The sequence below is a fragment of the Macaca fascicularis genome, chromosome 8 (genome assembly GCF_037993035.2).
Source record: "Macaca fascicularis isolate 582-1 chromosome 8, T2T-MFA8v1.1".
Lineage (NCBI taxonomy): Eukaryota > Metazoa > Chordata > Mammalia > Primates > Cercopithecidae > Macaca > Macaca fascicularis.
This window is the reverse complement of record NC_088382.1, coordinates 57,535,105-57,560,933: the sequence shown is the minus strand read 5'-3', so window position 1 is coordinate 57,560,933 and position 25,829 is coordinate 57,535,105. Positions and strand designations below refer to the sequence as shown.

The 25,829-nt window shown below is 39.9% G+C and overlaps 1 protein-coding gene and 1 non-coding gene across 45 annotated transcripts in view; both read right to left on the bottom strand.

The window, feature by feature from the left end:
* SPIDR (scaffold protein involved in DNA repair) overlaps positions 1-25,829 on the bottom strand; it is a 484,346-nt gene that overhangs the window by 53,937 nt on the left and 404,580 nt on the right. For 43 of the 44 annotated variants that reach the window (XR_012416420.1, XR_012416421.1, XR_012416419.1 and 40 more), the window contains one exon: positions 13,805-13,945. Coding sequence is in view for 40 of the 44 variants with exons in the window: in XM_065519183.2 (XP_065375255.1) it covers positions 13,805-13,945 (141 nt within the window). In the remaining 4 variants the exon portion in view is untranslated. Of the gene's footprint in view, positions 1-13,804; positions 13,946-19,355; positions 19,499-25,829 lie in introns of all 44 variants that reach the window. The other variant, XM_045399099.3, reaches the window with a different exon arrangement.
* Positions 22,804-22,910, bottom strand: LOC123575455 (U6 spliceosomal RNA). The gene has a single exon (XR_006700729.2). It is a non-coding gene; the product is annotated as a U6 spliceosomal RNA (small nuclear RNA).

Genomic DNA, 25,829 nt, shown 5'->3' with positions numbered 1-25,829 from the left:
GGTACATAGCAGAGAATCAGGAGGGTTCTTCTGTTTTCCCTAGAGTAGATTTTTATTTTTTGTAGAGATAAGGCCTATGATGCCCAGGCTGGTCTCGAACTCCTGGCCTCAAGTGATCCTCCTGTCTTGGCCTCCTGAAGTGCTGGAATTACAGGCGTGAGACACCGTGCCCAGCCTAAATATATTTTTTAAAGATGTATAAAAAGCAGTATAACTGCAAAGAACCACATGGAAGAAATTTCAGAAGTGTGAAGATCTTTAGGATCGGGGTGGGGGCAGCAGGTGGCTTTTGGATACCCGCCATGTTTATTGAATTACAGTGGTGGGTTCGTGAGTGAGCTTTATTTATTCACTTATTATTTGTTACAATCTACAATTATGCCATTGTTCATATGCTTGTTATATCTCACAGTAAAGAAGGTTAAAATATAATCTCAATAAATAAAGGAGATACAGACAGAGATACACAAGGAAGTGTGTTGCAGCACTGCTTTGAAGTGTTAAAAACCAGAAACAACCTGAATATCTATCAGGAGAGGGACATCCTGGTGAAATTAAGTGAAAAAGGCAAACCATATATTTTGTTTACAGATATGTCTACATTCATGGAGAAAGATGTGAAAGATTACTTACTGGGGTAAATATCCAGTGAGTAAAAGGTAAAAGAGAGATTATTAAATTGTTATAATTTATGTTAGTTATGTGAACAGCAACAACCAACAAAAGCAGTGGCTATATTACTATTGCATTTACAGATCATACTGAAAGCCCTAATCTGAGGCCTTTTACAAATGTATGGTCCACGTTCAACGGCTTCATCACAACCCACCCTGTTGTTGGTGTCTTGAGAAAGAGAAGTAAATTATCTTGCTTTCATTTAACAGTAATGAAAACTAAAAGTAATGATATTAAAAGTAATGGTAAAAACCGCAATTACTTTTGCACTAACCTTTTTTAACACCTGATTAGTTTTGTTAATAAGTATCTAAGTAAACGGAAAAAAAAAAAGAACACTAACTAAACCAAAAGCAGGCAGTGTAATTATTTACTATGGATTTAATACTCTTCCTGGTTACTCAAGACAATCCTAGTATAGTTTATTGCTGTTGTTTAACAAAAACAGTGGAAAATACCAAGAATCTAAATTAATATCAACATCACTGACAAGAAATAATCAGATTTTTGTTTTGAGGGCCAGGGGTTATAACTATAAAACAAACGAGAAATTTATAGAAATGAATTATCCTAAAACTGGAAGTAATTAAATGTCAGCTGTAGTACCGAAAATCAGACTTTGGAATTTGGTGGACCTGTCTTGAGACTCATCTCACATACAGGGATCCAAATTACTTAATGTCAGTGAACTTCGGGGTCTTATCTAAAAAATAAATACCATGATCTAATTTATTACCTAGTTTGAAGGTAAAATGAAAAAAATAGAGTGACTCTAGTGAAACTCAAGCTTTCTTTTCTTTCCACTTTCAGCATCCCATATTAACAGAGAGATTTTCTTGGTAAATTATAAAGATTTAAGTGTTTTTTCCAAAATTCAAATCTGTAAGGTTTTCCAATTTTGAGAATTCAGCTAATAATAGCATATTTAAAGTAAGTATTTGGATTTTTAATTTGAGATTAATACAGGAACATTTCTATTCTGCTTCTGAATCATACTGCTACCCAGTGTCCCCATGATAGCAACTACTGCCGCAAGCTATTAACCTGAGAGGAAGAAAGAACAACAACTATGGAATATGCGAAATGTTTTTATGAGCAATTAATCCACAACAGATGCTTTCAGACTATGCTGCTGGACTCCTAAGGAGCTGGGTGGGGAGCCATGGTGGCCCAACTCATCCACCTTCCAGAACAAACAACTTCACATAATTTGTTTTATAAGCTGCTCCTTCCCCTTCCCTTCTCTCTCCTCCTCCCTTCCTTCCCTCCCTCCCTTTCCTTGTATATAGACAGGTCTCGAGATGTTACCTAGGCTGGCCTTGAACTCCTGTGCCCAAGTGATCCTCTTGCCTTGGCCTCCCAAAGTGCTGGGATTACAGGTATGAGCCATCGTGCCTAAACATATTTATATTAAAGAAAAACAGGGCCAGGTGCAGTGGCTCACACCTGTTATCCCAGCACTTTGGGAGGCTGAAGTGGGCGGATCACGAGGTCAAGAGATCAAGACCATACGGGCCAACATGGTGAAACCCCGTTTCTAATAAAAATACAAAAATAAGCTGAGTGTGGTGGTGTGCACCTGTAGTCCCAGATATTCGGGAGGCTGAGGCAGGAAAATCGCTTGAACCCGGGAGGTGGAGGTTGCAGTGAGCAGAGATCAAAAAAAAAAAAAAAAAAAAAAAAAAAAAAAAGAAAAACAAAAACCGAAAGTCTTAAAACCACTGGCCTCCACCACTGCACTCTAGCCTGGGCAACAGAGTGAGACTCTGTCTCAAAAAAATAAAGAAAATAAAATCACTGACCTCCTACTGGTAGATGATTATGATTTCTGTGGCAGGAAGGACAGTGAGGGGTAGGGTGGGGGAAATATTTTTAAGAGAAGAAATGATTAAAAAAAGAATAAAACAAAACCCTGCCCATTTACTGAATTCTAGACTTACTGTGCTATAAGGTAACTAGTTAAATTACTAACCTGGAGGGATAAGTGGTATGTTTTTATGCTGTCATATCAGCTGATCTTCCATTTGTTTTGTTTTGTTTTGTTTCTTTTTTTGAGACAGAGTTTTGCTCTTGTTGCCCAGGTTGGAGTGCAATGGTGCGATCTTGGCTCACTGCAACCTTTGCCTCCAGAGTTCTAGCGATTCTCCTGCCTCACCCTCCCAAGTAGCTGTGATTACAGGTGCCTGCCACCACGCCCGGCTAAGTTTTAGTATTTTCAGTAGAGACGGGGTTTCACCACGTTGGCCAGGCTGGTCTTGAATCTCTGACCTCAGGTGATTCACCTGCCTCGGCCTCTCAAAGCGCTGGGATTATAGGCATAAGCCACCGCATACGGCCCATTTGGTTTCTTTTATCCCTGTTTTAAACTAAATCTCTCTGTACAAATCCCAATGGCTTCATTATCCATTCTTTCCCATTATTGGGTTATTGACAATGCCTAGCAATGTCCAACTGGATGATTTATATTCTTCCTTGGGAAAAACATGGAGCACTTTCAAACTGTATCATGTTTCTAAATTACTTCTGATTTCTTTCTTCTACCCATTTTGTTTGTAAAAACAAGACAACAAAGTCTTGGGTCAGTGCTGGCTAGATTTCTACTTTTTCAGTTAAGTAGAAAGAAAAAGTCTGAGGAAGAAGGGAAAAGCAACTTCTTACATGCTGGTTTACACTGCACAAGGTACTTCTATGAATGTGATCTCATTAAATTCTCCTAACAACTTTCGGAAGTAGATTTATCCTTGTTGATAACTAAGGATGGGATTAGTACCAATCAACCAGCAAATTTAAGAACCAATGTATTAACCAAGATATATGGATTCTAAAACCAGAGCTGTGAATCAGTGCCGAATCACAGCTGTCTCCCCTCAGTGATCAGGGCGCTCCTAGAAGTTTTTTTTTTTTTTTTTTTTTTTTAAACCAGCAAGTTCCCTTGAGTAAGCCTGGCCCACACAGTCAAATAATTCAGAGCTAACTTGGTTATACTGTGTCCCTTGGTCATGTGGGAAGTAGGTAGTGGAGTGAGGGAGGAAGAATAAAGTCACTTTTGAGAACACTTCTAAAAAATTTGTTTTTATAGCCAAGAAAAATTTTTAACAGTTTGTTAGGTTCAGATTTCATCATTTATTAATCAGGTTTTTTTTTTTTTTTGAGACGGAGTCTTGTTCTGTCACCCAGGCTGGAGTGCAGTGGTGTGATCTTGGCTCACTGCAACCTCTGCTTCCTGGGTTCAAGTAATTCTTCCTACCTCAGCCTCCCGAGTAGCTGGGACTATAGGCACGCGTCACTATGCCCAGCTAATTTTTTGTACTTTTAGTATAGACAGGGTTTCATCGTGTTACCCAGGATGGCCTCGATCTCCTGACCTCGTGATCCGCCTGCCTCAGCTACCCAAAGTGCTGGAATTACAGGTGTGAGTCACTATGCCTGGCCAAATTGGGTTTTACTGAACACTGTGCTAACTGCTATAGAGGATACAAAAATAACACTTGGCCCTGAACAGCAGCCTATTTTTGGTCAAAAGATGGTCTAACCAAATTGAGTATCCCTAATCTGAAATTCAAAACTTTTTGGGCACTGATGTGACACTCAAAGGAAATGCTCTTTGGAGTATTTTGGATTTCATATTTTCCCATTAGGGATGCTCAACCAGTAAGTATAATGCACATATTTCAAAATTCATAAAAATTGGAAATTTGAAACACTCCTAGTCCTAAGCATTTCAGAAAAGGGATGCTCAACTTGTACTGGAAAAATAAGTTTATGGGTGGAGGGTAAGGTCATTTTACTCTGAGTGCTTTCCCATGGGCCTCTGCCTAGAAACTCGAACCTATGAGTCCTAGCCAAAGGGCTCCTCCCCTGCTGACCAAAGCAGATGAAGGGGTTGTTCACCCACTCCAGCAAAAGTGTTATTAACCTGCTGCTCTCTGGAGTGTAAATGCCTTGAGGGCAGCAGCTATGAATTCACATGCCCATGCTGTTTGTTAAATGAGTAAGTGAAGCCATAGCAACATACAGAAGACTGTAGTCAAAGCAGAACTTTTATCTAATTGACAATAAGGTGAACTTATTTTTGTTGAGTAGTGGTAAGTACAGTCCAACAGTTTTAAATAGTTTTAGCTTCAGTAGTAGAAGGGTAGGTACTCAGGGCAGGAATGCTGGGAATGGTTAATGCTTAGCCTACACAGTTCAAACAGAATCTCTCAGATGGTTTGTGGTTCTCATTCATCCTCCTTCCTGTGATCAAACAGATGGGTGTTCCAAGCCTGATCACAGTCCCTTGTCTTCCCTTTGCATGCTTTAATCACTCTTGATTTTCACTCTCATTGATAGTGAAAGTAGATTACATGGAGTAGACATAAAATCAGGATTCTTATCTTAAGGATAAGAGATCTTCCACTGAAAGACAAAAGTGATGGCTGGTTTAGAGGGGTGCCTATTTTAATAAACAAATCCATGTTCTTATTTCCCCAAAATAGCCTTACTGGCCAAGGTTAATAATAACTGGCATTTCCTTTTTGAGCCCCTATTCCTTATGTTATACCTTTTTGATATATGTGGAATTATGCCCAGAAGTTCCATTGAGACACTATTCTTTTCCAACTGAACTTATGAAATATCTGTAGTTATTTTCATAAGAGCATAAGCACTTTCTAGACATTCAGTTCATTTTTCTTTTTTAAACTTGAGGTAAAATTAATATAAAATTATAGTAAGAAAATAATTAAAGTAAATTAAAACTTCATAAAATTAGTCATTTTAAAGTATGCAATTTAGTGGTATTTAGTACATTCAGAATGTTGTGCACACACTACCTCTATTTAATTGCAGAATATTTCCATATCCCAAAGTAGACCCCATCCCCATTAGCAGTCACTCCCATTTCCTCTCTTCTCAGGCCCTGGCAGCCCATCTGCTGTCTCCATAGATTTGCCTGGTCTGGACATTTCACAATAAGGGAGTCACAAGGCATGAGACCTTTTGTGTCTGTTTTTTTTTTTTTGGACTTAGCATCATGTTTTTGAGGTCCATCCATGTTGTAGCATGCTCCTTTTAGTTAGTTCACTTTGGATGTAATAAAAACCTATTTTATGGCCCATTTCATGTCTTCTCTTAAAAAATGTTTCCTTCCTTTACTTCCAGTTCTACTTCTCTGTTTGCATTGGGGTGATGTTTCAGGACAACGACCAGCTTGGTTTAATTGTATCCCTTTCAATTTTATTATTGATGCTATATCCCATATTCTTCTGACCTAAGCATATAAATTCCTCCTTTTTTCCCTCCTTAATTAAATCACTGAAGATTCATGACTGCTTAGCTGCTAATGAAAATGAAGAAACTAAAGCTTAGAAGTATAATATTAGTCAGTTTACTGTACTTCTACACATTCCTTTATTATTCTAATGAGAAAATAAGTCTTTGTAAATGAAAGATTCAACTTTTCAACTTCTGATTTTCCTCATTGTTCTTGTGCAAAATATACATTATCAAAATTATTTTAAGCAGATTAAGTTATTAAGATAAAGACTCTTTGTATAAGAATCAATTAATGTGTTCAAAGTAAAGCAACCAAATATATAAGGAAGTGAAGAAACAGTTGAAGCCTTAGAGAGTTATAAATTCTAATAATGACATGTGTGACTTGGGACTAGGACTTTAGATTTAAAAAATATATTTCCTTTAAAATAAAAATAAATCACGATCTCTATTAATCTTTGATTAGACTCACTAGTAAAAATGATTGTCAGTTTATAGTAACAACAAAGGCACTCAGAAATAAAGCGATTAAACAAAAATCAGAAAAACAGACTTCATCTTCCTAAAATGTAACCAATCCAAAGAAAATGTTTTGTAGAGCTTACTTTACCTTCTAAAATGCTCTACGTTTAAAATAAAAAAATCGCAATCCAGATGCTGAGAATGCATTATTTTAGCAGAAGACTTTACAAAGAGATACTTCACAATAGGTAAATATTGGTCAAAAAAACCCCAGTCTTAAAGGACAGTAAAGTTTAATTTAGACTTAAAATCCTAGTGGGAGGTAACATTTGGCAGAAAGAAAACAAACTATAGGGAAAACACAAAACACACTTCTAAACTGATGAAGGGCTTGAAGTAACAGCATGCTGCTCAGGTAGAAAGTGTCTACTGCTGCTGCTCTGAGCAGTCCTGGTCTCAAGATTCGCATTCTCTCTCTCTCTCTCTCTCTTTTCTTTTTTTTGAGATGGAGTCTTGCTCTTTCACCCAGGCTGGAGCGCAATGGCATGATCTTGGCTCACTGCAACCTCCGCCTCCCGGTCCAAGTGATTCACCTACCTCAGCCTCCCGAGTACCTGGGATTACGGGTGCACACCACTACATGGCACGCCTGCCTGGCCAGAAACTCCTGACCTCAGGTGATCTGCCTCTCGGCCTCCCAAAGTGCTGGGATTACAGGTGTGAGCCACTGCGCCCGGCCCAGCACTCTCTCTTAAGTGATACTTTATTTTCCTTTCAGACACTCTGGTGAAGTCACAGGAACAATTATATTTTTCAAAATCATGAAAGAATTCTTAAAAATGTCCTTTGAAGCAGCGTTTCTAAGCATAGCAATTAAGAAAGAGATTCTGGACCTCAAACCCCAAGGGAAGTGTGTGGCTTTTTAAAAGGGTGGCCTTTTTGAAGAAGGAAAATCAAAGGAAGTAAATTACTATTGAAGTTTCTTACCCAAGGAGAGCTCTTACCACTACATATTTCCTGTTGAAGGAGCCTCTGAAATGATTCTCCAATAAATAACCCAGCCCGGTAAACTCATGTGGAATGATTCTTAAGGGTTCCCTCTCCAGCACTTTGGTGTATCCCAGTTTCACTCAGCTAGACGGAACGTGATGGGCTCTGTGGGAGACTGAAGACCCCAGCATCCTGCCCAGTCACAGCTGGGCTGGCTGGTGGACCCTGGGCCAGTCACCCTACCTCTGTCTCAGGCCCTCTTCTGTAAGACCGGGTAGACGCTGAGCCTCCTCCTCTGTAACTGACTTTTGTGAAGACTAAAAGGAAAAGGGAAAGTGCAATGCATTCAACTTTTTTTTCTGTGAAAAATTCATAATGAACACTCACACTCTTGCCATCCGTGATAAAGTGCTTTCACTGCATGCCCATGTTCACTTTCCCTTAAATTAGTGAGGACACCGAGGGTCTGTGTCCACGGGCACATGGCTAGTGTGGTTGTCACCTGCACCGCACACAGACCCTGGCACCAAATGGGTCGCCACCCTTACTGCTATAATTGAGCTCCAATAATTATGAAGTATAAAAATACACATTTAAATCTTGCTGACAAAAGTTCTAAGATTAACCCAAGAAAACACCTAATGTGCATCCCACAAATAAAAATTGTTTGCTTATCATGTGTCAGAAATTCTGCTATCTACAGAAAATATAATGGTAAATGAGAAACAGCACCTGCCCTGAGGGAGCCTACCAACCACCAGGCAAGTGTGAAATATGGTGGCTGGGCACGCAACTGACACACCCTCACTGACTGTCTACGTGTAGACACCCTACAAGGAACAGTTGTAATGATGATGAAGCCATCATAGGTCCATTAGACTCAGAGACCAGTGGCCCAGAGCATGGCACAGGCCACCACTGGAGGGGATGGAGGCAGGCGGGCACATGGCGCAGGCAGCACTGGAGGGAGTGGGGAAAGGTGGGCACCTGGCACAGGCCAGCGCTGGAGGGGATGGGAAAGGTGGGCACCTGGCACAGGCCAGCACTGGAGGGGGTGGGGGAAGGTAGGCACGTGGCACAGGCCAGCACTGGACAGCAGCCCTTGTATGATGCATCTATGATGCACTGGAGGACTCCTCATATGAATGTCATGATGTTCTCATATTATTCATCAAAAAAAGGGGCACACTCAAACCTATACCAGTGACATCACTCACTGACATTAAAACATGCGTCTGTGTTGGGCCACAGGCCAGCAGACATCCCACACAGTCCTAGGCACAGGCACCAGAGTGAGCTGCAAGCTTACCTCCATGGTGCTGGTGGAGAGGAGAGGGCATCCTGGTGGTGGTTGCAGCACGAGGCAAGTGAGGCAGTGCTGGGCCCTTAATGAGGGTACAGTATGAGACTGGCCTGTGAGGGAAAAGGGGCTTAAATAAAGCCCAGGAAACTAGTGCACAGGCTAGCAGGGCAGTGGACTGGGAATCCCACTGGGGGCTACAAAGGAACTTTCTATCCTGACTCGGATTGGTTAATTTCTGAGCATGCTGACTGAGCTTGGCTTCTGATATAAAGCTTATCACCACTTAATCTGCTGCCATAAAAATGGAAGTTCGTGTTTAGACAATAGCTTCTCATTGGCTCATTCTCTGAAATGCACTTCCTCCCCTCACCTTTTCATGGAAGCTGACCAGGGCAGCAGTCCTCGCCTTGTCCTCACTCTGCAGGGGATGAAATGGCTATGTGGGCCTGGGAGCTTGCCCTCCCTTTCCATTTTAGCCCTTAGCCCATGCCTTTCCCATTCTCTCCAGAGCTCCTACATCCTACCCCACCCTCTGCACCCCCTCCAAGGTGGGTGCTCTGAGCCTCCGCTCCCTGTGTGGGTGCTTGCCAGGTGGTGCCACATCACCAGCTATCCTTCTGAGTCTCCCCTTGGCTCCTACACTGCTGTAAGTGTAGAGGAAGCGAGCTGTTTTGTGCTCCTGGCATGTGCCACAGCTCCTGAGAGCTCCCTATGTATCACTTCTCTGTTCTCCTTCCTTCAACTGTGGGAAAAGTTTCCAGCCTTGTGGCCCTATCCCAATCTCTCCCTCAATTTCCCATCTATTGTAGGTACAGGAGTAAAGATAGTCTTACTTCATTTTTGTGTTTATGACCTCTTCTCTTCTTCACTCAAAAACTCATATTGAACCTCATTTCTCCAGAACCAATGCAAAATCCCTAATAATAGGATTTAGGCTTTATCTAGCAGACTTTATACCTCAGTATATTCTGGTTTGGGATAAATCCCCCAAATCTCGCACACAGCTCAGTGCCATGGCAACTAGCTAGGAGCATAGTACAAATAGGGACTAAATAATATTTACTGAATAAGTGAGTGAATTATCTTATTTATTTATTTATTTTTTTGAGGTGAAGGTCTCACTATGTTGCCCTGGCTGGTCTCAAACTCCTGAGCTCAAGCGATCTGCCCACCTTTGCCTCCCAAAGTGCTAAGTTACAGGCATGAGCCACTGCACCCAGTCATAATCTCTCTTGAATAAACCCTCTTACTTCCCCTTTCGCATCTCTCTCTCTCTAAATCCTATATTTGTATTCACAGATAACATCTCACCAATTTAGAGACACTTTTCTTTCTGCTAGATCAAGATGTTTAAAGCTTTTGTTCTCATTTCTTTCATGAAACCTTCTGGGATCAGTCAGCTAAGGTCTAGTTATTTCAATCATCAACTACTCTAATACTTCCACCTGTCCTGTTTTGGGTTGAAAGGGACACAATTCAAGGTCAAAGACCATGTCAGTTGCTTTCTTTGTCATTCTCAACACCCAGACAGCACCCTCTGTAGACACTGAGTATTGACAAAATGCTCTTCAGTAAGAGCTTCTCCAGTACATTGCTGTAAAAGGGCCCTTCAAGTGGCCTACAGAAAATAGTACCTATAAATTAATAATGTATTTTGGACTCAGTGGTTGTTTTAACAAGTTGGGAAATAAATATCAGATTTTTGAACTGAAAGAGGTCTCCTTTCCCCACTCTCCCCAAAAGAATTTGTTAGCTATAGTTTCTATACCTATGATAGGTTAACATATTTCAGGGAATTTCTTTTCTTTTTCTCAGTATTGCCCTGGCAAATACAAATAAAAGCATATAATAAACAGCAATAAAAAAATAAAGTTCACACACAGAATTATGACACCAAAGCCCTGTGACTTCTCAGCTTGTTTGGCCTACTAAAGTGCTGCACAGGCTACTTGGGAGGACAGAGGTCGGTGGTGGGCGGGGAGGTGGGCTGGAGGGTGGCCCTTAGCAGAGAGTCACTGAGGAATAGCAGGAGTGCCCTGGAGAGGAAGGAAGCACAGGCTGTGCTGCATGTTCTGCGGTGAGCATATATCAGACTGGCACTGTTGTGAAAACTGTACAGTTTCTAAACCGAAGCTCGGGTTGTTTTTCTGACTCTTCTTCCTCTGACCAGTCGACATAGACGCTCAAATCCAAAAAATTAGTCTGTCAGAGAAACAAAAGCTATGCTGCTGTTTTTCTGCGAGCCTCTGGACTACAGTCCCCTGCAACACAGTCACTCAACAGCAGGTAGGGCTGAGTGATGCTTCATCACCAGAACTGTGGATCAGGTGAAATTTAGATCTGGTAGGCCAGATCTAAGAGGCTCTGTGACTTAGCCCAAACATACAACTATCTTCCAATTGGGAAAAGGTTATTTTCTGTATTAGATACTGAAATTATAAAATTAATCATTTTAGCTTGAATTTGGGGAATTATATTTTGTTAAGGTTTATGAGAAGTGTATTTTGTTAAAGTTTACGACAGTTGCTATGAAACACAATAATTTGGGGGAAAAAAAAGAGAGACAATGTTGTGTTTACTGGGCCACGGATGGATGATGTCACTAATAAGCAATTATAACATCCCGCATTCCAAAACGATTTAATAATTTGTTTTGAAGAAATATAGCTTCCAAAAGAACAAGAAAACAATCTAAACATTTATTTGGATGTTTTGCATGGCAAAATATAATTAAATATATAAAATAATTAATCCGTATCTAAAAAAGCATCAAATACTAGTCACCAACTTTAACAAGGAAGGAGGTTCAAAAGTTTATCAGTAAATGAATTTGTTGGAATACTCAATGCATTTCCCATGGAAAAAACATTTCCCATGTAAATGTTATAGATGGTTAGGCTTCTAGTGCCAACCACAAAAACTAGATTAAATGTTAGGTACATGTATGGCTATAAAGAAGAATGGTGAAAGAACAGGACCTTTAGAGAGACAAAGATTCCCAGGTCCCGTCTGGCTGCGTCCTTCCCCAGCAGTATTTCCGTAAGATGCTACGTCCTGCAGTCTTCAGCCAGAACAGCTGCCTCTGGCCTGGAGCACAGCTGGAACATCCTGTGGTGGGAGCCCCCTCATGTCCTTGCCAGGCTTGGGTGGGTGGCAGCCGAGTGAAAGAGCCCTCCCCTCTAAACGGCCCTGATGGTTACCATAACTACACTTAGTCTTCAGATGCTTGTGAGTCTGAAATGTTTACAATGAATATTTTTTTCTTTTTGAGACAGAGTGTCGCTCTGTCACCCAGGCTGGAGTGCAGTGGTGCAATCTCAGCTCACTGCAACCTCTGCCTCTAGGGTTCAAGCAATTCTCGTGCCTCAGCCTAAGTAGCTGGGACTACAGGCATGTGCCACCATGCCCAGCTAATTTTTTATTTTTATTTTTAGTAGAGACAGGGTTTTGCCATGTTGGCTAGGCTGGTCTCAAACTCCTGGCCTTAAGTGATCAGCCTGCCTCGGCTTCCCAAAGTGTTGGGAGCCACTGTGCCTGGCCTACAATGAATATTCTAATGAGGACTAAAATGAGGTTCAGTCTTAATAAGGGTAAGACTCATGTGACCCAACCAAGCTTTTCTCGTATCTAGACATGCTTTTCAAATATCTGGATGAATCGCATTCCGCAAACACATAATGCAATTAAATTATAATACAGCTGCCTGTTTAAAACAAGAGGAAGTATTTATTATAAAATATAGCTGGCCGGGCGTGGAACCTCACGCCTGTAATCCCAGCACTTTGGGAGGCTGAGGTGGGTGGATCACCTGAGATCAGGAGTTTGAGACTAGCCTGACCAACATGGTGAAATCCCATCTCTACTAAATACAAAAAATTAGCCGGGTGTGGTGGCAGGCGCCTGTAATCCCAGCTACTTGGGAGGCTGAGGTAGGAGAATTGCTTGAATCTGGGAGGCGGAGGTTGCAGTGAGCCAAGATGGCACCAATGCACTCCAGCCTGGGTAACAAGAGCGAACCTCTGTCTCCAAAACAAACAAACAAACAAACACACAACAAACCAAAAACCAAACCAAACCAAAACAAAACAAAAAAACAGAAAACATAGCTATACAGATCAATAAAAATGTGCTCTTATCTACTCAGGGCTTACAGGGGATATGTCTCCCAGGAAAACAAGCTCTTGGGCAGACCTGTCACTCAGCAGTATGGTATGCCAGGACTCAAAGTCAAGGCCTGTAGGAGAGCTAAATGCCTACTGAGGTCAGTCAAGGAAATGCTCACTAAACACTCACCATTTAGAATGGCCATAGCCAGAGTGGTCATGATGCAAACTACCGAGGATACTATCAATAAATGCTCCAAAAGCAGAATATCATACACTTAGAATGGGACATTTTCCCCCTCCAATACAGTTATAGCTCAGATGTTCTATAATTAAACAAAACATCAACAAGAGAGCTAAAATAACACACTACTTAAAGAAAGAGATGTAATAAGAAGATTGAGAAAAACCCCAATTCACTATATGACTGGGTAGTTCCATTAAAAATGTTTCTTTTTTTTTTTTTCCCTAATTCATAGATTAGAATGATTACTGGAGCTGTAACAGGCACAGATAGGCCAGATCTTTGTAACACTCCACCTCTGCCTATCAAAAACAACATTTTAGGGCGAGGTGCCATGAAACCTGGCAGAGAACAATGCTTGCTTATTTTGGAAAGTGCAAAGACATGACAACTTAAGAATTTTGCTTAAAGCTCACAAAATGTTTTTTCACTAAATTAGGTTTTCATTTATACTTACCACCCAAAGATGCTTTATTGTTATAGTGAAGAAAACACACAAAAGACAAATCTTCATAATTAAAACACATATATAACATTTTAATCTTCTTTTAATAAAATTATGAATCATGAAACCTGCCTAATTCTTTTTGTTCTCAATTACAATTCTTCCCCTAAAGATACTTTATAGGTTCCACTCAACTTCTGGCCTTGTTTTATGGGCAAACTCTAGGATCCTGGTTTACTGCCTTTAAAAATAAAATTAGAGACAAAAGACTAATAAAAAGAACCAACAATTGTAGCAAACTGGATGCCATTCTGGCACGTTCTCACCTTCCTCTGGTGGCTTTCTGTAGAACCTTCATTCCCACCAGGCTGCAAGACTTCCCTTCCAACTGTCTTGCCTTCGACATGGTGAACTCTAAGTGCACTTCACCGAACATTCCACAGGCATCTTGTACCAGAAGGCAGGGTCTGTAAAAAACCATTCACATTTGTTCTTTGAGGAGGCAGTTTGGATTAATGCAGAGATCAAGATTTCCCTCTTCTTCTTCATTAGAAAGCCACTATATACTGCTATGACTGGCCAATATAATTTAAATAAATTAAAGAAAAACCAAGGGGAAAAAAAAAAAAAGAAATTCACTGTAGTCATCTTCCTAAATGGGTGAGTCAGGCTAAAAAAAAAGTTGAATTCAAGACATTCTTTCTGTATGTGTGCATGCAGGTGTTTGAACCACCATCCACAGGCATGAAACAAAAACCTAAGCCAAATATGGCTGAAAAGTACATCAAGATGACCATTCTCTTAAACCAAATATATTACCTAGAAACAGAGTGTCCTTTTCCCATTTTTACCCTGTTTCCCATGAAAGAAATATTTGTTTTGTGTGGATGCTCAATACTGAGAAAAGCTGCAGGATAACATTACGGTGAGAACAACAATATGAGGCTTTCTGAGACAGTACACATTTAGAGACATGCATACCCCAGCAGGATAAAACCTGGTGTTCCAGCTTGCAGCAACACAGCCATAATGGACAGCCAGTGACATGATGGGATTCCCCCTAGTTTTTAAGTTTAGATGGTGTTATTCATGAAAGCCTATTTATGACTGAATTTCCAATCCTTTCGTTTTATAACTGAAGTAAATGAAGTTTATTTATCAAAAAATGACACATTCTCAGAAAACATTTCATGGAGGCTGAAGAAATTATAGTCAGTAAATAACATCACAAAATGGACATAAAAACTATTCTAAAGATAAGAATGTGAAAAAAATACATGTTGGAGGAGAACAGATGAAGTCAGGAGCCTTAAGTGCTGCCTTGGCAAAAGGGTCAAGAACTGTAGACTCCTTGATGAAGTCTCCCAGGCCCACAGGGCCAGCTGGTTTGCAAGAGAAGCAAAAATATATCCTGTCTGAAAAATAGCACCTTTACTTGGATTGCTAGTTCACCATGGAGTAAAGGCCAAACAAAGATGTGCTCAAATAAAAATCAAACACTCAGAAACAAACCATCATGTGGGAACAGTCAAAAGAAATAACACTAGACCTGCTGGGGACTTGAGATATTAGAATTAATGGATAGAAAATATAGAATAACTGTTTTAAAGAGGTAAAAAGTCCCCAAAATATGAATAGGAGACAAGAAACTCATAAAATGACTTGATAGATTTGAAGAAGGATGAAATCACACTTTCAAAAAGGAAAGCTACATTTACTGAAATAAAAATATTCATTGAGTAGGTGTAACAAATGGCTATATGCATCTGAAGAGTGTATATATCAGATCTGAGGTATAAATCTGAATAAATTACTCAGAATATAGCTTGAGAAATGAGAGGAAAAAAACATGAGAGAAGGTGCAGAAATACAGAGGACAGTGAGAAGGTCTAACATGTCTAATAGGAATTTCAGTAAAACAAGACAGAGGAGGGGAAGCAATAACATGTAGATTTATAGTGACTGAGAATTTTTCCCACCTGATCTAAGATACAGGAAGAAAAACAAATACCAAGTAAAGCTGGCCACAGTGATTCACACCTATAATCCTAGCACTTTGGTAGGTTGAGGTGGGAGGATTACTTGAACTGAGGGGTTCAAGACCAGCCTGGACAATGTAGTGAGATCTTTTCTCTAGGAAAAATTTTTTAAAAAGTTAGCTGGGTGTGATGGCGCACACCCATAGTCCCAACTACTTTAGGGGCTGAGGTGGGAGGATCACTTCAGCCCAGGAAGTTGAAGCTTAAGTGAGCTGTGATCATGTCACTGCACTCCAGCCTGGGCAACACAGCAAGACCCTGTCTCAAAAACAAAAACAAATCGGGGAGAAAAAACCCAAACAAATACCAAGCAGTACAACTAAATGGAAATCCAACTAATAAACTCACCATAATGAAACTAGAGAATACCAAAGACTATGAGCTGTTAAAAGCAAGAAGCACACAAATAAGATTTTCAAAGCACACACAGTGAGATTTAGAAGACAGTACATCTGCAAAAGAATACAAATTTGACTTAAATCAACCTTCTACAGAACAATGAATGAAGCCAGAAGACAGTGGAATATTTTCAGAATTCTGAAAGCCATCTCAGAAGTGTATCAGCAAAACTCCTTTCAAGAATGACGGTAAAATAAGGACATTTGAATTTTTTAATTTTTATTTATTTATTTTTTTGAGATGGAGTCTCGCTCTGCTGCCCAGGCTGGGGTGCAGTGGAGCAATCTCGGCTCACTGCAACCTCCATCTCCTGTGTTAAAGTGATTCTCTTGCCTCAGCCTCCTGAGTAGCTGTGATTACAGGAGCCCCACCACCACACCTGGTTAATTTTTGTATTTTTAGTAGAGATGGGGTTTCTCCATGTTGGGCAGGCTGGTCTCGAATTCCTGGCCTCAAGTGATCTGCCTGCCTCGGCCTCCCAAAGTGTTGGGATTACAGGTGTGAGCCACCACGACTGGCCTGGGACATTTTTAGACAAAGAAAAACTAGGAGCATTTTCTACCTACAGAACCTGACGTATTTACTATTTTACTAATTACTAAAATGATTTCTAGACCAGGTGCAGTGGTTGACACCAGCACTTTGGGAGGCTGAGGTAGGAGGATCACTTGAGCCCAGAAGTTCGAGATCAGCCTGGGCAACAAAGTGAGACCCTGTCTCTACAATAAATAAAAACATTAGCTGGGTATGGTGGCACATGGTTGTGGTCTCAGCCACTCAGAAGGCTGAGGCGGGAGGATCCCTTGAGCTCAAGAGTTTGAGGGTTGCAGTGAGTTACGATTGTGCCACTGTACTCCAGCCTGGGAGGCAGAGTGAGATCCTGTCTCAAAAAACAAATAAAATGATTTCTAAATTATGTACTTTAGGAATAAGGAAATTATCGTGGAATAAAGGCCTGAGACACAAGAAGGACTAATAAGCAAAAATACAAACAACCCAGAATAAACACAGGATAGAATAACAACACAATCAATAATATTAAAGCTGTAGAGCTGAAAAACTGAAAATGGATAGCAATGAAATCAAACAGGCAGTGACTGGAGCTCAAATGTTCCCAAGTCCTCATATCACTCTAAGCCTGGAGTTAAGATATTAACTTAACAATAGTATATGCGGTACAATTTCAAGGATAATCACCAAAGACCAGAAACAGGGAATATACCTCCTAATCACTAGAGGAAATAAATGGAATGAGAAATATAGGAAAACAAACAAAAAGGAAAACACAAAGAAAAAACATTAAATCGCCAATAAAATATAAAGTGATATGTGAAAGGATAAAGTCCTTGCATATTAGAAATGGAACAAAAATGATTTAAACATGTCAAAGACAGAACTTGTCATGTTGTTTGAAGGAAGAAAAAATGTCTTCCAATAAACTGGTGACAGAAAACCTTCCAAAGCACAGAAAAGTTCAAAGTAAAAGGACAGAAAAAAATGTTTCTGGCAAATATTAACCAAAAGAAAGCTGAAAAGGTGGTTTTGATGGTAAGCAAAATAGATTTTAAGAAAGTATTACTGGCTGGGCATGGTGGCTCATGCCTGTAATCCCAGCACTTTGGGAGGCCGAGGCAGGCGGATGACGAGGTCAGGAGATCGAGACCATCCTGGCTAACATGGTGAAACCCTGTCTCTACTAAAAATACAAAAAATTAGCTGGGGGTGGTGGTGGGCCCCTGTAGTCCCAGCTACTCGGGAGGCTGAGGCAGGAGAATGGCGTGAACCCGGGAGGCAGAGCTTGCAGTGAGCCGAGATCGCACCACTGCACTCCAACATGGGCAAGAGCGACACTCTGTCTCAAAAAAAAAAAAAAAAAAAAAAAAGTATTATTAAGGATAGAGAGGTCACTAATATAGATAAGAAGGTTTAATTCACCAGGAAGACATACAATTATAAACTTTTATGCTCTTACTAGCCTCAAAATACATTAAGCATAAATTAATAAAACTACACAGAGAAATGAAAAAATCCACCACCACTGTGGAAGATTTTAACACATCTCTGCCAATTATTGGTAAGTCAACAGATGAAAAAGTTAGTAAAAAATTAGAAAATTTGCATATACCTAACTAGTTTGATTTGTTGGATAAACAATTAGAAAAACTGCCCGTAATTAGAAAAAATGCATTTTCAAGCACACATGGAAGATTTATAAGAGGTGACAAGAGGCTGGATGAGGTGGCTCAGATCCGTAAGCTCAGCACTTTGGGAGGCTGAGTTGGGAGGACTGCTCAAAGCCAGGCTTCAAGACCAGCCTGGTCAACAAAGCGAGATGTTATCTCTATAAAAAATAAAATAGGCCGGGCGCAGTGGCTCACGCCTGTGATCCCAGCACTTTGGGAGGCCAAGGCGGGCGGATGATGAGGTCAGGAGATTGAGACCATCCTGGCTAATGCGGTGAAACCCCATCTCTACTAAAAATACAAAAAATTAGCTAGGCATGGCGGCAGGTGCCTGTAGTCCCAGCTACTTGGGAGGCTGAGACAGGAGAATGGAATGAACCCGGGAGGCGGAGCTTGCAGTGAGCCGAGACTGCGCCACTGCACTCCAGCCTCGGGGACAGAGCGAGACTCCGTCTCAAAAACAAACAAACAAACACACAAACAAACAAACAAATAAATAAGCAAGCTGGGCACAGTGGTGGTGCCTATAGTCCCAGCTACTCAGGAAGCTGAGGCAGGAAGACAGTCTAAGCCAAGTAGTTGGGAGCTGCAGTAAGCTATGATCTGGTCAGTGTACCCCAGCAGGGGTGACACAGATTCTCTCCCTTCCTCTCTAATTAATTCTCACTACACACTTGGCCATAAAGCAAGTCACAGTTAATTTCAAAGTATCTTATAATACAGAACACACTCTTTGCCTAAAATACAATTAAATGAGAAACCAAGAAAGAAATATATATTTTAAAAATCTTCTTACATTTGGAAATTTCACGTTTTTTTAACTCACAAGTCAAACAGGAAATCACAGAGAAAAGAAACAATAATTTGACCTAGTTGATAATGAAAATACCACATGTCAAATTTATTGGCTTTAATATAATAAAACAATTTCTTTTCTGATATACATTTATTTACTTATTTTTTTGGAGAGACAGGGTCTCATTATGTTGTCCAGGCTGTTCTCAAATTCTTGGCCTCAACCAAGCCTCCCACCCTGGCTCCCAAAGCTCTGGGATTACAGCCACATGCCACCACACCTGGCTCCCTATATTCATTTTAAAATTAGTTTTTTATGTACTTATCACAAAATCAACCCTAAACCTCAGTCAATTACCAAGATCTTCTCTTAGGATGCTGAACTTCACAGGTATTCTACCCTGAAGAGCTCTTCTGGATCCTTCTACTGTGCTTCAATCTGAATGGGTCAGCATCTATACCTGGGCACAATATCATCCCGGGATCTCTTGGCACAAAATCTGCAGGTTCCCCTTTGCTGCTCTGCTATGTTGGAGCTGCTATTTCCTACACCCATATCTTTTAATTGACTTCTTCAATTCAGTACTTCCTGTCTTCCAGTTTTCTGAAAAAAGAGTGTGAGGTAAAAATTTTAAAACCATTCATAAAGTTGTTGGTAATCGATCCACAAACTTTATGGGCAGTTTGGCTGGGCATGGATTTCTAGATGAGAACTAATTTTTCCATTCACAGTCCAATCATGCTTTGTTTCCCTCCCTTCTCTCCACGTCTGAGGTCTTTTTTAGTTTACAGTATGCTACCTGAGAGCAGGTATAAAAGTATACATTTTGATGTTGAATTTATAATGTCTTTTTTTTGTCTATATACCATTTAAAGTCCTCCTTACCTCCTAGTTAACTCCTCACATGACTTGCTTCTCCGTTCCATATCTAAATAGAGAAGTCCAAGGGGACTTCCTTGGGGACCAGGACATGGAAGGGAACTGGAGGTAGGACCAGGCTGCATTTCCTAGGAGTCTCCAGGTTCTCCTGTTACAGAACAACCCATGGTGGCCCCTGACCCTCCACATGTGATTACGTTAAGGCCTGGTCGTCTCCTACTGATACCCCCAAGACTTTGCTTTAAATGTTATTTTATTTTATTTATTTATTCTTTTTTTTTTTTTTTTGAGACGGAGTCTCGCTCTGTCGCCAAGGCTGGAGTGCAGTGGCCAGATCTCAGCTCACTGCAAGCTCCGCCTCCCGGGTTTACGCCATTCTCCTGCCTCAGCCTCCCGGGTAGCTGGGAATACAGGCGCCCGCCACCTCGCCCGGCTAGTTTTTTGTATTTTTTAGTAGAGACGGGGTTTCACCGTGTTAGCCAGGATGGTCTCGATCTCCTGACCTCGTGATCCGCCCGTCTCGGCCTCCCAAAGTGCTGGGATTACAGGCTTGAGCCACCGCGCCTGGCCTATTTATTTATTCTTTTGAGATAGAGTCTCACTTTGTTGCCAGGCTGGAGTGCAGTGGTGCAACCTCGACTCACTGCAACCTCTGTCTCCTGAGTTCAAGCAATTCTCCTGCCTCAGCCTCCTGAGTAGCTGGGACTTTAGGTGTAGGCCACCACGCCCGACTAATTTTTGTATTTTTAGGAGAGACGGGGTTTCACCATGTTGGCCAAGATGGTCTCGATCTCTTGGTCTCGTGATCCATCCGCCTTGGCATCCCAAAGTGCTGGGATTACAGACGTGAGCCACCGCGCCTGGCCTACATGTTATTTTTTTAACCTATACAAAAGTCAAGACAAATACAAAAATCCCCACAGATCCAAATACAAAGTTTCTATATTTCTGATTGTGTTGAAAAGGGAGAGGTGTGGAATTGGCTACTACCTTTAAGTTTGCCCTGACATTTTCCTTTGTCTCAAATAACAAGGAAGGGTGCTTCTGTCTATTCTTTTGCCCTAGAGACGAGTTATCACTCTTCTCCTGGTATTCACACCCATCACACACACTCTCCCACTCTGTTCTGCTCACACAGCTGCAGCTCAGAGGCAGGCTGGCTCAGGCCCGAGGTGGAGTCATCACCCCACTGGTTCAACTGGATTGGAACTGTGGCATTCCACAGACTGCCCAGACCAGCGTCAGCTTATCAGCAGCCTGCGTTGAATTCCACCTACTTGTCAATGCTTTCTGCCCAGTGAAACGCTATTTCCTAAAATCAGTGCTAGTGTGACTGGTCTGAGCAGCATAGTATCCCCATGATTTACTTGCTTTTCCTGAACTACCACATATTTACCATAAATTTTATCACATTCAATGGAACATAAGTGGCTTCCCAGGGGGGCAGCATTATGTTAACAACTCTGGATCTTGCAAAAGTTGCTTATCTGTATGAGCTTGATTTTACTCATTTTTAAGACAAAATAAGAGAATCTAATTCAGAGGACTGTTGTGAACATTAAAGTCATTCACATGATACAGTAATTTAGGGCATGGTAGAGTGACTGGTAGATAAATCTTTTCTTGGTGGGGTACTTAGATCAATTTTTATAATAAAATTTTGTAAGTTTCTCCATATAGCTCTTGTACATGTTTTGTTAGATCTATGCCTAGACTGTCTATGGGTTTGTGTTCTATTTTAAATGGTGTTTTGTTTGTTGTTGTGTGTTGCTGGTGTGTGATCAATATACAATGGCCTTGTATATTGAACTTTTGTAATCCATCATCTTTACTAAACTTTATTACTATTTATAATCCTTTTAAATGTACTTTTATGCAATAATTTCATAATTCCAATTTTGCTTCTTATTTTGTTTTATGGCTGCCTTTTAGGACCTTCAGGGCAATGCTGAAGAGATGCCAGTGACTGGGCATCCTTATTTTGTTCCAACTGTAAAGAAAAAGTCTTCAATGTTTTTTTTTTTTTTTTTTTTTTTTTGGGACGGAGTCTCGCTCTGCCGCCCAGGCTGGAGTGCAGTGGCCGGATCTCAGCTCACTGCAAGCTCCGCCTCCCGGGTTCACGCCATTCTCCTGCCTCAGCCTCCCGAGTAGTTGGGACTACAGGCGCCCGCCACCGCGCCCGGCTAGTTTTTTGTATTTTTTAGTAGAGACGGGGTTTCACCGTGTTAGCCAGGATGGTCTCGATCTCCTGACCTCGTGATCCGCCCCTCTCGGCCTCCCAAAGTGCTGGGATTACAGGCTTGAGCCACCGCGCCCGGCCAAGTCTTCAATGTTTTACAGTCACTAATGTTTGCTTTTATTGTTGGTGGTTGTTCATTTTTGTTTTTTTGTAGATGTCCTTCATCCAGTTAGGGATTCCTAGTTTGCTAAGGAATTTTCTTTTTTAATCATAATGGGTGTTGGATCTTATCAAATGCATTATCTGTATTAACTGAAAGAACTGTTTTCCCCCTTTAACATGTTAATGTGGCAAATGACAATTACAAATTCTTTCTGAGTATTAAAGTAGTTTTTCACTCTTGATGTAAAGCCAAGATCCTATTTGCTATGTCTTATTTAGAATTTTTGTCTCTAGGTCCATTAATGATATTGGTCTTTAATTTTATTTTTCATACTACATTTGGTATCAAGATCATTTATATCAGCTTCACAGAACAAGTTGATTACCTTTTCTTCTGAAAATTTTTGATACAAATTCTAAGTCTAAGACTCAATCTGTTATTTTGACAGTTAGAAATAATTAGGTAATAAAATCATTTAGTTTAGTGTTTTCTTTCCTGAGAAGATTCAAAACTACCAGCTCAACATCTCTAATGATAATTGGACTATTTGAATTTTCAAATTTTTTTCTTAAGATATTTTGGTAATGTATTTTTCCAGGGATTTTTCCATCTTGTCTATTTTCAAACTTAATGGCATAAAGATGCTACAGTAATCTTACAGTTTTTCAAGTTTTATTAATATTACTAAAAAATATGTAATGTTTCATGAATTTGCATGTCATCCTTGCCCAGAGGTCATGCTAATCTTCTCTGTATCTTTCCAATTACAGTATACGTGCTGCCAAAGTAAGCACATCTATGTTTCCAATCCCTGATGGGACTGCTATCCCTAATTTTCCTTTTTACTATTATTTATCTTCTCTTTATCAATTTTACCATAGATTATCATTTCTCGCTTTTGTTTAGTCACTGTTTATGTCATTAATTTCTACTCATATTTATAATCTTTTTATCCATTTTCTTTGGACTTATTCTATTGTTCCTTTCCTATTTCTCATGTTGGAGGCTTAGCTCATTAATTTGCAGCCTTTCTCTCAAGCTAGCCTCCTACTTCAGCCTCCTGAGTAGCTAGGACTACAGGCACATGCTACCATGCCTGTTTTTTTTTTTTTTTTTCCTTTTGAAGAGGCGGGGTCTTGTTATGCTGCCTGGGCTGGTCTCAAACTTCTGGCCTCTAGCAATCCTCCTGCCTTGGACTCTCAAAATGCTGGGATTATCGACATGAGCCACTGTGTCCAGTCCTTTCTTCTTTTTGTTTATTTTTATTTATTTATTTGAGACTGAGTCTCCCTCTGTTGCCCAGGCTGGAGTGCAATGGCATGATCTCGGGTCACTGCAACCTCTGCCTCCCAGGTTCAAGTGATTCTTGTGCCTCAGCCTCCCAAGTAGCTGGGACTACAGGCGTGCACCACCACACCAGGCTAATTTTTGTATTTTTAATAGAGATGGGGTTTCACCATGTTGGCCATGCTCATCTCGAACTCCTGACCTCAGGTCATCTGCCTGCCTTTGCCTCCCAAAGTGTTGGGATTACATGTGTGAGCCACCGCGCCTGGCCCCTTTCTTCTTTTTAAAGTTGAGCTAATTTGACTAAAATTTATTCTAAATATCAAGTCAATGACATCACATAAATTTTAATATTTAGTATTTTTACTTTTCATTAGTTGTAGATATTTTAAAATTGTCATTATTTCTTTTCTGACCCAATAGGAAGTATTTTTCAAATTTTATAGGGATTTTTATGTTTTTGTTATTAACTCCTACTGCATTCGTTGTATGTTGCTATACACATTACTCCCACAAATCTGAAGCTTAAAATACAAACATTAATTTTTTTTCATAGTGTATGTGGGTTAGTGCCAGATCCTGTTCTGTTTGCATTCTTCTCCTCAAAAGGCCCTTAGGAGCTAGGCTATTATTATCCCTATTTAGCACATAGAAGACTGAAGATCAGAAAGGTTTACTATCTTGCCCAAAAACCTTACAACATTAAATAAGCAAACTAACAATAAAATGAAATGAATATATAAGCATATTTGATATAAATATCTCTTTAAATTTACAAAAGTGGGGAAATACCAGCCTAATTTCCAGAGCTAAACCTCCATTAGAATTCAAGTGCAGGTGAAATTGATTTATATACCACTGTAGTCAGCAATAAGGAATAGACCATCATTCTAAAGCACTGTGTTCTAAGAGAACTCTCTGCAAGTATGGAATAAACGTTCTATGTCTATGTTGTCTAATGTGGTAGCTACTAGCCATATGTGGCTACTGAGCACTTGAGATGTGGCTAATGTGACTGAGGAACTACATTTTTAATTTTATTTAATTTTAATTAGTTTAAATATAAATAATCACATGTGGTTAGTAGCCACCCTATTGGACAGCACAGTTTAAAGGCCTACAGAACTAGAAGAAGAAAAAACTATGAATACTTAAAAATTGGTTAATCAACCTTTCAAACACAGTAATTAAAAAGTGATGAATTTTTAAAGTGACTAGGGAAACCATGGCATAAATAAATAAGAGGTTATTTCAAATAACCTTCAATTTAAAGCTTTTCCAAATTATGTTTTTTAAAAAAATGCACAAAATTTATGTGTCATCAAACACTAATACTCTCAAAGTATTAATAGGTGTTTCTCAAAAATTAGCACTAACACCAAAATGTTGTTAGCAATATTTTTTCTAATATGTATTTTAACATATCAAAACCATATATAAATTACTACTGTGTTCAATCTCCTTGATAATATGATCTTTTATACCCAAGAATGCCAGGAAATACCTGAGTGGTCACCTGATGCAGAAAAACAGGATTTTAGGTCCTCCCACTGTGTATTAGCAGTATTTAGCAAGTGATATGTGAAAGAATGTATCGCCTATTTTAAGATAACTAGTCTTAACATTTCCACAGATACGTATGACATTATTTAATTTGTAGCGGCTATAAGATATTTATATAGTACAAACTAATTTCTCATGGTTCTGTGACTGAAGGAAATTTTATATAAAAATTAGGGTTCTGTAGCTAATAATTAGGTCTAGTCCAAACAATTAAAAAGCTAGAATACTTCAAAATGAAGGTGAACAACTGCCGTCTTTGGTTTCTATAAAAATGAAAAGGCGAGCTAAGATAAAATAATTCATGTTCAATCCTACTCACCTAACCTCAGGAATTAAAGGCCAGAAAGTAAGTATGGTGTAAGCAATTTAATTTCTTTCAGCATTTTGAAGATATATCCCAGTGCCTTCTGGCCTCCATTGTTTCTGATGAGAAGTCAGCTGGACTGTCACTGGGGTTCCCTTGTATTAATATATGATGAATCATGTTTCTTTTGTTATTTTCAAGATTTTCTCTTTATCTCTGGTTTTCAACATTTTGACTTTGAGGTGTCTAGGTGTATGTAATACATTACACATTTTAACTTATTAAAATTTTGCATCAAATTTGATAAGTGCTCAGCCATTATTTCTTCAAATATTTTCTGCATCATCCTCTCTCTGGCACTCTCATTACACACATTTTGGTGCACTTAATCATGTCCAACATTTTTATGAGGTTCTCTTTCATTTTCTCCATTCTTTTCTCTCTTTCAGATTACATAATCTTAATTTCTCTCTCTTTTTTTTTTTTTTTTGGAGACAGGGTCTCACTCTGTCACCCAGGCTGGAGTGCAGTGGCACAATCTTGGCTTACTGCAGCCTCG